Source organism: Ranitomeya variabilis, chromosome 2 (genome assembly GCF_051348905.1).
Source record: "Ranitomeya variabilis isolate aRanVar5 chromosome 2, aRanVar5.hap1, whole genome shotgun sequence".
NCBI classification, from domain to species: domain Eukaryota; kingdom Metazoa; phylum Chordata; class Amphibia; order Anura; family Dendrobatidae; genus Ranitomeya; species Ranitomeya variabilis.
Window position 1 is genome coordinate 412,419,794 of NC_135233.1, and position 17,607 is coordinate 412,437,400.

Consider the following 17,607-nt stretch of genomic DNA (forward strand, 5'->3'; position numbering starts at 1 on the left):
TGTGGTGAAACTTAAAAAATTCTTAATCCTTGCCCACAATTGCTTTGAATTTGACAACAAAATCTATCTACATGAGACTGGCACAGCAATGTGAAGTAAAATGGCCCCACAGTAAGCAAATCTTTTCATGGCCAAGCTTGAAAGCGATTTTTTTGTCCTCATGTCCCATCAGGCCACTGGCCTACTACCGCTACATTGATGACATTTTAATCATCTGGACGGAGTCTGAACCACAGCTAAAGACGTTCCATGAACAGTTTAATCAATTTCATCCTATACTCATCTACTCCTGTACTGAAATTAACTTTTTGGACACCATCATTAAGCTGCAGAACAATAAAATAGAGACATCTCTGTATCAGAAGATAATCGACCGTCCAACATACAGTTTCCATCCAAAACACAAACTCCATTGTCTACAGCCAAACTATCAGATACAATCGTACATGTTCCAACCCAATGGATAGGGATGAACACCTTGGTCGCCTCAGAAAGACCTTTTTGAATCAGGGCTACCATCCAAGAACAATTGAAAACCAGATTACAAGAGCCACCAGAATATCAAGGAATCACCTGCTGCATTACAAAGCTAAAGAAAATAACCGGGTACCTCAAGTAGTTACCTACAATCCAAATCTGGAGGTGCTAAGGGGAGCTGCACGGAAATTACAACCTTTACTACAAAAAGATGCCCGATTACAATCCATTTTTCCAGACCCCCCACTACTGTGTTTTAGGCAGCCCTCAAATCTAAGAAGCATCATTGTCAAGAGCTCCCTGTCATCTCCAACAGCTGCAGGTACCTTTCCTTGCAATCAGAAAAAAATTTAAAACCTGTCCATTTATAATGACCACGAACAAGATAAAGATCCCCAATTCACATCAGGACTACAAGATACCAGGTACTTTCAGCTGTGACACTTCTAATGTGGTTTACTTAATTATTTGTACTAAATGTCCAACTGGGGGTCTGTATGTGGGGGAGACAGGGCAAAAGCTTAGAACAAGAATGAATTCTCACCGCCACACAATAAGAGAAAAAAGAATGGATCTACCTGTGGCAATACATTTTTGTCTCCCATACCATAACATTATGGACATGAAATTACTTGTGTTAAAAGGTAGCGTCAAATCTAAGAGAGACAGAAGAGTCTGGGAATATAAACAGATGGCGACCTTTGACAGTCTTAATGCAGGAATGAATGTGTCGCATGGATTTATGTCTTTTTACATCAACTAAGGAACTTGCCCCTCAGACTATGAGGGGTCATTACAACAGAACCAGACCCCAATCAGAGAACAATAAAACATTCCTTATCTAAGAACTGGTCCAACATTTATGGATATAAATGTTTATCACTCATGGTAATTCTGCTTCATGTCACCTGTCTTATCCATGTTTTTTTTTTTTTCTGCGCTATGTTGTGCATAAATATGTGATTCTTCAGAATTTCTTTTAGTCTTTGCCTGATGAAGAGACCTGTGTAGTCTCGAAAGCTTGCAATTTGTTACCATCTTTTCAGTTAGCCATTAAAAGGTATCAACCACTGAGGACTAGTGTTGAGCATTCCGATACCGCAAGTATCGGGTATCGGCCGATATTTGCGGTATCGGAATTCCGATACCGAGATCCGATACTTTTGTAGTATCGGGAATCGGTTTCGGAACCATATTAATGTGTAAAATAAAGAATTAAAATAATAAATATGGATATACTCACCTTTCCGGCGGCCCCTGCACCTTAACGATGTAACCGGCAGCCTCCTTTCCTAAGAATGAGCGCGTTTAGGACCTTCCATGACGTCACGGCTTCTGATTGGTCGTGTGCCGCTCATGTGACCGCCACGCGACCAATCACAAGCCACGACGTCATTCTCAGGCCCTAAACTCCTCATTCTAGGAATTTAGGACCTGAGGATGACGTTGCGGCTTGTGATTGGTCGCGTGGCGGTCACATGAGCGGCACACGACCAATCAGAAGCCGTGACGTCATTCTCAGGCCCTAAACTCCTCATTCTAGGAATTTAGGACCTGAGGATGACGTCGCGACTTGTGATTGGTCGCGTGGCGGTCACATGAGTGGCACGCGACCAATCAGAAGCCGTGACATCATTCTCAGGCCCTAAACTCCTCATTCTAGGAATTTAGGACCTGAGGATGACGTCGCGGCTTGTGATTGGTCGCGTGGCGGTCACATGAGCGGCACGCGACCAATCAGAAGCCGTGACGTCATGGAAGGTCCTGAACGCGCTCATTTTAAGCAAAGCAGGCTGCCGGTTAACAGCGGTAAGGTGCAGGGGCCTCCGGACGGGTGAGTATATCAATATTTTTTATTTTAATTCTTTATTTTACACATTAATATGGATCCCAGGGCCTGAAGGAGAGTTTCCTCTCCTTCAGACCCTGGGAACCATCAGGATACCTTCCGATACTTGGTGTCCCATTGACTTGTATTGGTATCGGGTATCGGCGATATCCGATACTTTTCGGGTATCGGCCGATACTATCCGATACCGATACTTTCAAGTATCGGACGGTATCGCTCAACACTACTGAGGACTCTCAACCTACTATATAATTGTCTAAGGGTCACTTCCGTCTGTCTGTCACGGAAATCCCAAGTCGCTGATTGGTCGTGGCAAAACAGCCACGACCAATCAGCGACGGGCACAGTCCGGCTGCTCCTTCCTCCCAGCAGTCAGTGCCGGCTCCATAATCACCTCCAGTCAGCGCTCACACAGGGTTAATGGCAGCGCTAACGGACCGCGTTATGCCACGGTGTAACGCACTCCGTTAACGCTATTAACCCTGTGTGACCAACTTTTTACTATTGATGCTGCCTATGCAGCATCAATAGTAAAAAGATCTAATGTTAAAAATAATAAAAAATCGTGATACACTCACCGTCCGTCGGCCCCTCGGATCCAGAACAGGCCTTCCCCGCTCCTTGCGACGCTCCGGTGACTGCTCCATGCATTGCGATCTCGCGAGATGATGACGTAGCTGTCTCGCGAGACCGCTACATCATCATCTCGCGAGACCGCAATGCACTCTTGAGACCGGAGCGCGCGAGGAGCGTCGGTAACCGCTTCACCTGGATCCGGGGGCCAACGGAAGGTGAGTATATAACTTTTTTATTTTAATTCTTTTTTAACAGGGATATGATGCCCACATTGCTATATACTACGTGAGCTGTGCAATATACTACATGATTGTGCAATATACTACGTGGGCTGTGCAATATACTACGTGGGCTGTGCAATATACTACGTGGTCTGTGCAATATACTACGTGGTCTGTGCAATATACTACGTGGGCTGTGCAATATACTACGTGGGCTGTGCAATACACTACGTGGGCTGGGCAATACACTACGTAGGCTGGGCAATACACTACGTAGGCTGGGCAATACACTACGTGGCCTGTGTTATACACTACGTGGCCTGTGTTATACACTACGTGAACTGTGTTATACACTACGTGGCCTGTGTTATACACTACGTGGCCTGTGTTATACACTACGTGGCCTGTGTTATACACTACGTGGCCTGTGTTATACACTACGTGGCCTGTGTTATACACTACGTGGCCTGTGTTATACACTACCTGGCCTGTGTTACATACTGCGTGCGTCTTGTTATGATACGGTGACTTTGGAGCAGCATGAACTTTCTCTGGAGTAGGTGGAAACTGTACTGACCGCAAAACCTGAACTAACACCGCAACTAGAAGTAGCCGTGGGGTGTGCCTAACAAACCCTAGACACTTCGACACAGCCGGAGGACTAAATACCCCTATAGATGGAAATAGGAATACTACCTTGCCTCAGAGCAGAACCCCAAAGGATAGGCAGCCCCCCACAAATATTGACTGTGAGTAGGAGAGGAAAGACACACGTAGGCAGAAAACAGGATTCAGCAAAAGAGGCCACTCTAGCTAAATAGGGAAAGATAGGACAGAATACTAAGCGGTCAGTATTAAAACCCTTCCAAAAATATCCACAGCAGATAATACAAAAAGTTCCACAATCTAACTAAAGACATGGAATGTATATCTGCCACTCCAGAGAATCCAACAGACTGAGAAAATACTGACACAATCTAAGCTGGACAAAAAAACCAATGAATAGCACAGAATTCTTAAGCACACAGCATGTGTGCCACAGAAACAAACCAGACACTTATCTTTGCTGATTTGGCAGAAGGAACCAAACAAGGACCAAAACCTCCCAACAACCATGGACAACTGGCAAGGACTAATGAATCCTGCACGCCTAAATACCCCAGTCAGAACTGCAATCAGCAGATACACCTGACCAGGACTGCAACCCAGGGACAACTGCATTACCACCTACAACCACCGGAGGGTGCCCAAAAGCAGAATTCACAACAGCGTCTATTATACTGGGGGGGCAGCTATTGCTGCTGATGTCTGATGTCCACTAGGATGTATATTAACCTAGGACAACATTTAGGTACTCATTGTAGCTCCATACATTTGGTTGGCAGTAGATATTTGATACAATACGCACATGCTATATAGTACCCTTTTGTTGTGCTGGTATTTTTTGCATCGGCACTTAGCTTGGATTCATCTGTGAATTACCTTGCGTTAAATACACTTGTATATGCGCTACATTGTTCTCCGTGTTCCTTGGTTTTAATATTTTTATGTGTGATTTATTAATAATAATAAAGCTTTTCACTTTTGTTTGTTTTTTTTATACCAGAATTGACTTTTTTTGTTCTCCATGGTTTCATATACTGCGTGCGTGGGCTGTTACATAGTACGTGGCTGTGTTATATGCTATGTGGGCTGTTAAACACTCCGTGGGCTGAGCTATATACTACGTGGCTGTGCTATATACTCCGTGGGCTGTGTTATATACTATGTGGCTGTGCTATATACTCCGTGGGCTGTGCTATATACTCTGCGGCTGTGCTATATACTACGTGGCTGAGAAATATACTACGTGGCTGTGCTATTTACTACGTGGGCTGTTATATACTCCGTGGCTGTGCTATATACTACGTGGCCGGCCGCGAACAATCAGCGACAGGCGCAATCCGGCGAGTTGGCGCGGGATTTGAACCACGCTTCGTTAATTGGTCACGGCCGGCCGAATCCTGTGTATTCAATGTATTATTCTAAAAAATTCATAAATAAACTACCATATATACTCGAGTATAAGCCGAGATTTTTAGCCCAAATTTTTGGGCTGAAAGTGCCCCTCTCGGTTTATACTCGAGTCACGGTCGGCGGCAGGGTCAGCAGGTGAGGGGGAGAGAGGATTGTCACATACTCACCTAGTCCCGGCGCTCCCCCTGCCTGTCACACTGTCTTCGGGTGCCGCAGCTCTTCCCCTGTTCAGCACTCACGTGGGACCGCTCATTAAAGTTATGAATATGGACTCCACTCCCATAGAGGTGGAGCCGCATATTCATTTCTCTAATCTGCGGTGCCAGTGACCGCTGACAGAGGAAGAGCTGCGGCACCCGAAGACAGTGTGACAGGCAGGGGGAGCGCCAGGAGCGCCGGGACTAGGTGAGTATTTTATATTCACCTGTCCACGTTCCAACCGCCGGGCGCCGCTCTGTCTTCCCGTCCTCTGGCTCTGACTGTTCAGGTCAGAGGGCGCGATGACGTACTAGCGTGCACGCCGCCCTCTGCCTGAACAGTCAGTGCGGAGAGACGCCGAGACGGGACGCTGAGGAGCTGCAGGCAGCAAGAGAGGTGAGTATGTGTTTTTTTTTTTTTTTATTGCAGCAGCAGCAGCGTTATATATGGCACAGACTTATGTGGCACATCTATGGGGCAACAATGAACAGTGCAGAGCATATATGGCACTGCTTTATAAGGAGCATCTATGGGGCAATAATGAACAGTGCAGAGCATATAAGGCACAGCTTAATAAGGAGCATCTATGGGGCCATAATGAACAGTGCAGAGCACATACGGCACAGCTTTATAAGGAGTATCTATGGGGCAATAATGAACAGTGCAGAGCATATATGGCACTGCTTTATAAGGAGCATCTATGGGGCCATAATGAACAGTGCAGAGCATATAAGGCACTGCTTTATAAGGAGCATCTATGGGGCAATAATGAACAGTGCAGAGCATATATGGCACAGCTTTATAAGGAGCATCTATGGGGCCATAATGAACAGTGCAGAGCATATAAGGCACAGCTTAATAAGGAGCATCTATGGGGCCATAATGAACAGTGCAGAGCATATATGGCACTGCTTTATAAGGAGCATCTATGGGGCAATAATGAACAGTGCAGAGCATATAAGGCACAACTTAATAAGGAGCATCTATGGGGCAATAATGAACAGTGCAGAGCATATAAGGCACAGCTTTATAAGGAGCATCTATGGGGCCATAATGAACAGTGCAGAGCATATATGGCACAGCTTTATAAGGAGCATCTATGGGGCCATAATGAACAGTGCAGAGCATTGTATATGGCACAGCTTTATATGGAGCATCTATAGGGCCATAATGAACGGTGCAGAGCATTATATATGGCACAGCTTTATATGGAGCATCTATGGGGCCATAATGAACGGCGCAGAGCATTATATATGGCACAGCTTTATATGGAGCATCTATGGGGCCATAATGAACGGTGCAGAGCATTGTATATGGGGCCATAATGAATGGTGCAGAGCAATGGCACAGCTTTATAAGGAGCATCTATGGGGCCATAATGAACGGTGCAGAGCATTGTATATGGCACAGCTTTATAAGGAGCATCTATGGGGTCATAATGAACGGTGCAGAGCATTCTATATGGCACAGCTACAGTGGGGCAAAAAAGTATTTAGTCATTCAGCAATAGTGCAAGTTCCACCACTTAAAAAGATGAGAGGCGTCTGTAATTTACATCATAGGTAGACCTCAGCTATGGGAGACAAACTGAGAAATAAAAATCCAGAAAATCACATTTTCTGTTTTTTTATCATTTTATTTGCATATTATGGTGGAAAATAAGTATTTGGTCAGAAACAAACAATCAAGATTTCTGGCTCTCACAGACCTGTAACTTCTTCTTTAAGAGTCTCCTCTTTCCTCCACTCATTACCTGTAGTAATGGCACCTGTTTAAACTTGTTATCAGTACAAAAAGACACCTGTGCACACCCTCAAACAGTCTGACTCCAAACTCCACTATGGTGAAGACCAAAGAGCTGTCAAAGGACACCAGAAACAAAATTGTAGCCCTGCACCAGGCTGGGAAGACTGAATCTGCAATAGCCAACCAGCTTGGAGTGAAGAAATCAACAGTGGGAGCAATAATTAGAAAATGGAAGACAACAAGACCACTGATAATCTTCCTCGATCTGGGGCTCCACGCAAAATCCCACCCCGTGGGGTCAGAATGATCACAAGAACGGTGAGCAAAAATCCCAGAACCACGCGGGGGGACCTAGTGAATGAACTGCAGAGAGCTGGGACCAATGTAACAAGGCCTACCATAAGTAACACACTACGCCACCATGGACTCAGATCCTGCAGTGCCAGACGTGTCCCACTGCTTAAGCCAGTACATGTCCGGGCCCGTCTGAAGTTTGCTAGAGAGCATTTGGATGATCCAGAGGAGTTTTGGGAGAATGTCCTATGGTCTGATGAAACCAAACTGGAACTGTTTGGTAGAAACACAACTTGTCGTGTTTGGAGGAAAAAGAATACTGAGTTGCATCCATCAAACACCATACCTACTGTAAAGCATGGTGGTGGAAACATCATGCTTTGGGGCTGTTTCTCTGCAAAGGGGCCAGGACGACTGATCCGGGTACATGAAAGAATGAATGGGGCCATGTATCGTGAGATTTTGAGTGCAATCCTCCTTCCATCAGCAAGGGCACTGAAGATGAAACGTGGCTGGGTCTTTCAACATGACAATGATCCAAAGCACACCGCCAGGGCAACGAAGGAGTGGCTTCGTAAGAAGCATTTCAAGGTCCTGGAGTGGCCTAGCCAGTCTCCAGATCTCAACCCTATAGAAAACCTTTGGAGGGAGTTGAAAGTCCGTGTTGCCAAGCGAAAAGCCAAAAACATCACTGCTCTAGAGGAGATCTGCATGGAGGAATGGGCCAACATACCAACACCAGTGTGTGGCAACCTTGTGAAGACTTACAGAAAACGTTTGACCTCTGTCATTGCCAACAAAGGATATATTACAAAGTATTGAGATGAAATTTTGTTTCTGACCAAATACTTATTTTCCACCATAATATGTAAATAAAATGATAAAAAAACAGACAATGTGATTTTCTGGATTTTTATTTCTCAGTTTGTCTCCCATAGTTGAGGTCTACCTATGATGTAAATTACAGACGCCTCTCATCTTTTTAAGTGGTGGAACTTGCACTATTGCTGAATGACTAAATACTTTTTTGCCCCACTGTATATATGGAGCATCTATGGGGCAATAATCAACGGTATGGAGCATTATATATGGCACAGCTTTATATGGAACCTCCTTTGGGGCAATAATGAACGGTATGGAGCATCTATTTTTATTTTTGAAATTCACCAGTAGCTGCTGTATTTTCCACCCTAGGCTTATACTCGAGTCAATAAGTTTTCCCAGTTTTTTGTGGCAAAATTAGGGGGGTCGGCTTATACTCGGGTCGGCTTATACTCGAGTATATACGGTACATAAATATTCTAGAATACCCGATGCGTTAGAATCGGGCTACCATCTAGTTCTAAATGTTTTTCTAAGCACCATATCAGTCATTGGTAAATAATTAAGCACTATAAGAGTAATTAGTAAATAACTAAGTACCAAATGAGTCATTAGTAAAAAACTAAGCACAATAAGAGTCTTGAGCAAATAACTAAGCACCATAGGAGTAATGAGTAAATAACTAAGCATCATACAAGTCACGAGTAAATAACTAAGCACTATAGGAGTAATGAGTAAGGGTACCGTCACACAGTGCAATTTTGATCGCAACGACGGCACGATTCGTGACGTTCCAGCGATGCATTTACGATATCGCTGTGTCTGACACGCTACTGCGATCCGGATCCCCGCTGAGAATCGTACGTCGTAGCAGATCGTTTGAAACTTTCTTTCGTCGTCTAGTGTCCCGCTGTGGCGGCATGATTGCATTGTGTGACACAGGTTGTATACGATGTGCGCACAGTAACCAACGGCTTCTACATCGCAAATACGTCATGAAATTATCGCTCCAGCGCTGTGTATTGCAACATGTGACCGCAGTATACGACGCTGGAGCGATACTTATATGACGCTGCAACGTCACGAATCGTGCCGTCGTAGCGATGAAAATGGCACTGTGTGACGGTACCCCAAATGACTAAGCACCATACAAGTCACGAGTAAATAACTAAGCACCAAATGAGTCACGGCATGGCAGCAGCAGGAAGCAGTCGGCTGACAGTGCGCACTACTGAAGAGGATTGAATACTCACCATGATCTCCGATGAACAGTCCACGTGAGTATTTCGGCAGCTGTGCTCTGCTTGTGAGCAGAGTATGATGTCTCTGCCGTGCGCTGCTTACAAGCATTAATCAACTGCTGGCTCCGGAGCAGAACACTGACTGCGAGGGAGCGGAGGAAGGTAAGTGTAATGGTTTGTTTTGTTTTTTTAATCTTTTCTGATGGGGCCATGCATACCAGGAACTGGATAGGGCCAATCAATCATACCAGAAACTGGATGGGGCCAATCAATCATATCGGGAACTGGATGGGGCCAATCAATCATACCAGGAACTGGATGGGGCCAATCAATCATACCAGGAACTGGATGGGGCCAATCAATCATACCAGGAACTGGATGGGGCCAATCAATCATACCAGGAACTGGATGTGGCCAATCAATCATACCGGGAACTGGATGGGGCCAATCACACCGGGAACTGGATGGGGCCAATCAATCATACCAGGAACTGGATGAGGCCAGTCAATCATAGCAGGAACTGGATGGGGCCAATCAATCATACCAGGAACTGGACACGGCCAATCAATCATACCGGGAACTGGATGGGGCCAATCAATCATACCAGGAACTAAATGGGGCCAATCAATCATACCAGGAACTGGATGGGGCCAATCAATCATATCAGAATAAGAATGTGACCATGCATACTGGGACTGGGATGGGACCATGCATACCAGAATAAGGATGGGGCCATGCATACCAGGAAGGGAATGATGGCCATGCACACCAGGATGGGGATAAGAGCCATGCACACCAGGATGGGGATGAGAGCCATGCACACCAGGATGGGGATGAGAGACATATTTACCAGGATAGGGATGAGGAGGCCATGCATACCAGGATAGGAATGAGGAGGCCATGCATACCAGAATAGGAATGATGGCTATGCATACCAGGATGGGGATGAGAGCCATGCATACCAGGATGGGGATGAGGAGGCCATGCATACCAAAATAAGGATGGGGCTATGTATAGCAGGATAGGGATGAGGGGACATATTTACCAGGATAGGGATGAGGAGCCATGCACACCAGGACTGGGATGGGACCATGCATACCAGAATAAGGATGGAGCCATGCATACCAGGAAGGGAATCAGAGCCATGTGTGACCGAGGTACCCAGCACCAGATCAATGAGGTCCGTCTCTTGAGGGGGATGTCACTAGTGGCTTGACCAGGTGCTGTGGCCTCAGGCGATGCACAGTGTAAGGGATATCATGAAGGAACAGACACTTACTTGATCAGCAGCAGGTCCTCTCAGCTGTGATGACCTCGATCCTGGATTGATGGTTACTGTCCAAATGAAAGACTGAGGCGCTGAAACGTTTAACCAGTTTACTTCAACAAAAAGGGATTTGTGACCAACACTGTCACCGGAGTCTGTATAAGAACTCTGAAATTACTTTGACCCTGTCAGGATTTCCACCTCTTATTATGCGCAGTTTCTGTATGGCCCTGCTGCTGTATGTGAACTGGCTGCCGGCCCAATCTGTCTCTTTTCTGCTCTGGTTCGACGGACAACCCGAGTCCTTTTTGTCGGCTTACCTCCTCTGGGAATACCGCTGAACTCTGTGTCTGTTGCTGCGTCTTACCCTAGTGAAGCTGATATCATCTCACGTCCTTCCGGTTGCTGTATTATATACAATGAATATAGCCACGGATCCGGTATCCGTCTCTGCGCCTATTATGGGTAGTGATTATTGCTACCCGGTTCTCACAATGTCCTTTTTCTCTACTCCTCTTTTCCTACAATGGGTATTACGGGCTTATAATCCGTCATAGGGCTGTTAGGAGTCCAGTTATACGACCTCTCACTTTCAACTCCTCAGCCCAACTGCCAGTCCTTTTCTTAGACCAGAATAGATGAAGGGGAGTCTCTGGAGCTCCCCCTTCTGGCCGGAGATGGTAGTGCAGTCTGGCTATTTTAATATTTGTATTTGGTGTCAATAACTATTTTTGTGGCAAATACCCCTAGGGGCGCCACACATGCATACCAGGATGGGGATGAGAGCCATGCATACCAGGATAGGGAAGAGGGGACATATTTACCAGGATAGGTGATCTTAAGCACAGAATTGACCACATTTTTTGCTTCAGTATTTTTTTTCCTAATTTCCCCCTCTAAGGGTACCGTCACACAGTGCAATTTTGATCGCTACGACGGCACGATTCGTGACGTTCCAGCGATGCATTTACGATATTGCTGTGTCTGACACGCTACTGCGATCCGGATCCCCGCTGAGAATCGTACGTCGTAGCAGATCGTTTGAAACTTTCTTTCGTCGTCTAGTGTCCCGCTGTGGCGGCATGATTGCATTATGTGACACAGGTTGTATACGATGTGCGCACAGTAACCAACGGCTTCTACATCGCAAATACATCATGAAATTATCGCTCCAGCGCCGTTTATTGCAACGTGTGACCGCAGTATACGACGCTGGAGCGATACTTATACGACGCTGCAACGTCACGAATCGTGCCGTCGTAGCGATGAAAATGGCACTGTGTGACGGTACCCTAAAACCTAGGTGCGTCTTATGGTCCGCTGAATCTTATAGTCCGAAAAATATGGTAAATACCTGAGGAGTGAAAGCAAAAATGTTCTGACGTATGGTGTAAAGTTTGGAAGTTCCCAGGACGCCCATATTCCTGTAGGGTCTTCCGCTCAGTTTCATCTTTTTGTTGCGTCCTGTATCACAAAAAAACAAAAATAAAATCCACAATTTACCTAAAATGCATTAAACGAAATAAGAAAACTAATTGGAGCACTAGAATAGTAAGAAGAAATATTGTAAGCAGTGCTGCAAATGATAAGACATTATTATTGTGTTAAATCTCAGGAAAACGGTCACCAAATTACAGTGTAGTGTAGACCACACAAGAACATGAGAAAAAGAAAAACAAACTGTACACTCGAAAATGCCATTTACCTGCAAGTATAGGGTTAATCTGCTGCGGCTACTCAGAGAACATGGAAGCCCTTCCTCATGGGATCCGCCGGCTTTCAGCCACAGGGTGCGGAGCTGCTCCAGGCATCACTCAAGCCCTGGCCCAGCACTTTGATTGACAGCTTGTGGTACAGCACATCTATGCAGAGCGAGCTGGCAGAGCGCCAGGACGTCCTTACAGACGCTGCGCACAGTATAGTCAGAGGTAACCGCTTTGCGCACGCCCTCATGACTGTAAGCTGGTGGCTCCAGGCACTAAACACACTCATGTTCTCTCGGCAGGTACACGCTCCATAAGGCGGCCGGCAGAAGTGTAACACTAATTACCTGCAAATCAACCCTACATCCCTTTAATAGATGCACTGACAATGCATGCACAATATGCAGACTATCAATCTGGTGACATCATTGTATGCTACATACAATCTAACATACATGGACTAAAAGCACCTGACAGCGGTGAGGTACCACTAGTAGGGGCAGACCACAAAGACACTATGGGGCCCTTAAGTTGGAAGGTCCAACAACGGACAACATGACCAACCCTCCTGTCATCTCAATGTTAACAATATTACTATGGGGTTTCATACTGTGTACGGGGCACTGTGGGGTAATTTCACTGTACATGTGGGGGTGCTGTGGGAGGATTCGCTCTGGGGTTTCATACTGTGTGCGGGGCAGTGTTGGGACCTCATACGGAGTCAGTGGCTCTGTGGCAGTATTATACTGTACTGGGGGCACTGTGGGGTTATTACACTGTACATGTGGGGGTGCTGTGGGAGGATTTGCTATGGGGTTTCATACTGTGTGCGAGGCACTGTGGGGACCTCATACAGAGTTAGTGGCTCTGTGGCAGTATTATACTGTAAGGCTACTTTCACACATCAGGTTTTCAGTGTCAGGCTAAATCCGGCGAATGTTGGAAAAACTGAATCCGGCGCAGATTTTGAAAAACTGATGTGATGGATCCGTTTTTTTGACAGATCCGGCTAGCCTATCTAGAGTATTGGATAAAAAAAAAATTTGGAGCATGCTCAGTTTAAAAAAACAGATCAGGCCGCTGGATCAGGCAGCCGGATTGGCCTTTTTCCGGATCCGGCACCTTCCGGCTCCCATAGGCTTCCATTCTAGCAAACAGCCGGAAGCGCCGGATCCGGCGATTCAGGCTTTTTCGCCGGAGACAAAAAACGTTACAGTAGACGTTTTTTCCAGACACCGGAATCGGAATTTTAGCCGGATCCGGAAAAAACGGAAGGAACGCTGGGCCATGTGGCGCGATCCGGCGCTAATACAAGTCAATGGGGGAAAAAACAGTTCCGGTTTTCATTTTTTCCGCTCCCGGTTTTTCTCTAAAGAGCCGGATTTAGACAAACAAAAAGACGGATGTGTGAAAGTAGCCTAATGGGGGCACTGCGGGATTATTACAATGTATATGTGGGGGTGGTGTGGGAGGATTCGCTATGGGGTTTCATACTGTGTGAGGGGCAATTTTGTGACATTATACGGAGTTTGTGGCTCTGTGGCAGCATTATACTGTGTTTGGGGCACTGTGGGGTAATTACACTATACATGTGGGGATGCTGTGGGAGGATTCCCTATGGGGTTTCATACTGTGTGAGAGGCCCTGTGGGGACATCATACAGAGTTAGTGGCTCTGTGGCAGCATTATACTGTGTACGGGGCACTGTGGGGTAATTGCACTGTACATGTGGGGGTGCTGCGGGAGGATTCGTTATGGAGTTTCACACTGTTTGCGGGGCAGTGTGGGGACCTCATACGGAGTTAGTGGCTCTGGGGCAGTATTATTCTGTAATGGGGACACTGCGGGGTTATTACACTGTACATGTGGGGGTGCTGTGTGAGGATTTGCTATGGGGTTTCATACTGTGTGCGAGGTAATGTGGGGACCTCATACAGAGTTAGTGGCTCTGTGGCAGTATTATAATGTACTGGGGGCACTGAGGGGTTATTACCCTGTACATGTGGGGGTGCTGTGGGAGGATTTGCTATGGGGTTTCATACTGTGTGCAAGGTAATGTGGGGACCTCATACAAGTTAGTGGCTTTGTGGCAGTATTATAATGTCCTGGGGGCACTGAGGGGTTATTACACTGTACATGTGGGGGTGCTGTGGGAGGATTTGCTATGGGGTTTCATGCTGTGTGCGAGGTAATGTGGGGACCTCATACAGAGTTAGTGGCTCTGTGGCAGTATTATAATGTACTGGGGGCACTGAGGGGTTATTACCCTGTACATGTGGGGGTGCTGTGGGAGGATTTGTTATGGTGTTTCATACTGTGTGTGGGGCACCGTTGGAACCTCATGCGGAGTTAGCGGCTCTGTGGCAGTATTATACTGTAATGTGGGCACTGTGGGGTAATTACACTTTACATGTGGGGATGCTGTGGGAGGGTTCGTTATGGGGTTTCATACTGTGTGCGAGGCACTGTGGGGACATCATATAGAGTTAGTGGCTCTGTGGCAGCATTATACTGTGTACGGGGCACTGGGGTTATTACACTGTACATGTGGGGGTGCTGTGGGAGGATTCGCTATGGGATTTCATACTGTGTGCGGGGCATTGTTGGGATCTCCTAAAGAGTTAGTGGCTTTGTGGCAGCATTGTACTGTGTACGGGGCACTGTGGGGTAATTACACTGTACATGTGGAGGTAATGTAGGAGGATTCGCTATGGAGTTTCATACTGTTTGCGGGGCACTGTTGGGACCTCATACGGAGTTAGTGGCTCTGTGGCAGTATTATACTGTACTGGGGGCGCTGCGGGGTTATTACACTGTACATGTGGGGGTGCTGTGGGAGGATTTGCTATGGGGTTTCATACTGTGTGCGAGGCACTGTGGGGACCTCATACGGAGTTAGTGGCTCTGTGACATTATCCTGTACTGGGGGCACTGCAGGGTTATTACACTGTACATGTGGGGGTGCTGTGGGAGGATTCGCTGTGGGGTTTCATACTTTCATACTGTGAGTCGGTCATCATACTCTAAGGGGCCATGGAAGAAGTATTGTAGTGGGTGAAGACACTGAACAGTTTCAATATGGGCAAAATGTGTAAGTGATGCAGGTATACCCTTCTGTAACAGCGCCTATGCGCCAAGACCCTCTGCTTTTTTTTTTTTTTGATGAAGGAGGACCAATCAGGACTTTAGTCCCCAGGATGTTTGTGTACACCCTTGTCTGACAGATACACTTACCGAGCCGGGCATATATGTGGCTGAGGATCCTGGCCGGCTGCACTCTGATGGGGTGCACGTCAGCCACGGCCTCCACCTCTATACCATGCTTGTGAAGGATTTCTCTGATCTCCTCCGTCTCTGCTAGGATGCAAACTGTGGAGACATGGAGCTCGCATTAGTTACAAAGGATTCTGCCAGAGCAATGCTGAGAAAAGCACTTTACACGCGGACGTCACACAGCTGCTCTGCTCTGTTTTCTAAATGTTGACATTTCAAAAAACAGTAATAAACACACTTAGTCCTGACATTAACGAGAACGTGTTGGTACAAGTGTTTAGTCAGATTTGTTACTTGGTACATGGTGCTCATATTGAGCTCTTTATTTTCCTCCTTATATAGCGCCATTAATCCACAGCACTTTACAGACCTCATCATCGCTGTCCCCATCGGGGCTCACATTCTACACTCACAATCAGCCATTAGGGCGTGAGAGGAAACTTAAATATGGAGAACAAGCAAACTCTGCAGATGGCTTCCATAGTGGGATTCGGACCCAGCGCTGTAAAGCAGTAGTGCTAACCACTGAGCCACCATATACTATTCCATTAAATTTCACAACCACAAACAAATACTTGTCACATGAGTTTGCTCACCCCATTGGAGGGTATCTGCACAGTTCGTCATTTTCACCGCCTCATAAAATGAACACAGTGTACAGCCATGTCAAAACAGTACTGTGCGTACACAGTGCACAGCTGTATCAAAACAACAGTACTGTGCGCACACAGTGTACAGCCATATCAAAACAACAGTAATGTGCCACACAGTGCACAGCAGTATCAAAACAACAGTACTGTGCGCACACAGTGAACAGCCATATCAAAACAACAGTAATGTGCCACACAGTGCACAGCAGTATCAAAACAACAATACTGTGTGCACACAGTGTACAGCCGTATCAAAACAACAGTACTGTGCATACAGTGTACAGCCGTATCAAAACAACAGTACTGTGTGCACACAGTGTACAGCCGTATCAAAACAACAGTACTGTGTGCACACAGTGTACAGCCGTATCAAAACAACAGTACTGTGCGCACACAGTGTACAGCAGTATCAAAACAACAGTACTGTGCACACACAGTGTACAGCCGTATCAAAACAACAGTACTGTGCGCACACAGTGTACAGCCGTATCAAAACAACAGTACTGTGCGCACACAGTGTACAGCCGTATCAAAACAACAGTACTGTGCGCACACAGTGTACAGCCGTATCAAAACAACAGTACTGTGCGCACACAGTGTACAGCCGTATCAAAACAACAGTACTGTGCGCACACAGTGCACAGCTGTATCAAAACAACAGTACTGTGCGCACACAGTGTACAGCCATATCAAAACAACAGTACTGTGCGCACACAGTGTACAGCCGTATCAAAACAGTACTGTGCGCACACAGTGTACAGCCGTATCAAAACAACAGTACTGTGCGTACACAGTGCACAGCTGTATCAAAACAACAGTACTGTGCGCACACAGTGTACAGCCATATCAAAACAACAGTAATGTGCCACACAGTGCACAGCAGTATCAAAACAACAATACTGTGCGTACAGTTTACAGCCGTATCAAAACAACAGTACTGTGCATACAGTGTACAGCCGTATCAAAACAACAGTACTGTGTGCACACAGTGTACAGCCGTATCAAAACAACAGTACTGTGCGCACACAGTGTACAGCCATATCAAAACAACAGTAATGTGCCACACAGTGCACAGCCGTATCAAAACAACAGTACTGTGCGCACACAGTGCACAGCAGTATCAAAACAACAGTACTGTGCGCACACAGTGTACAGCCGTATCAAAACAACAGTACTGTGCGCACACAGTGTACAGCAGTATCAAAACAACAGTACTGTGCGCACACAGTGTACAGCAGTATCAAAACAACAGTACTGTGCGCACAGTGTACAGC

General features: G+C 46.3%; 1 protein-coding gene across 2 annotated transcripts in view; it reads right to left on the reverse strand.

Moving 5' to 3' along the window:
* The window catches only part of PHKA1 (phosphorylase kinase regulatory subunit alpha 1), a 491,521-nt gene that overhangs the window by 269,552 nt on the left and 204,362 nt on the right, over positions 1-17,607 (reverse strand). For both annotated transcript variants that reach the window (XM_077286537.1, XM_077286538.1), the window contains exons 14-15: positions 15,645-15,779; positions 12,062-12,171 (exon numbers count right to left, since the gene is read on the reverse strand). In XM_077286537.1, coding sequence (XP_077142652.1) covers positions 12,062-12,171; positions 15,645-15,779 — 245 coding nt within the window. The remainder of the gene's footprint in view (positions 1-12,061; positions 12,172-15,644; positions 15,780-17,607) is intronic.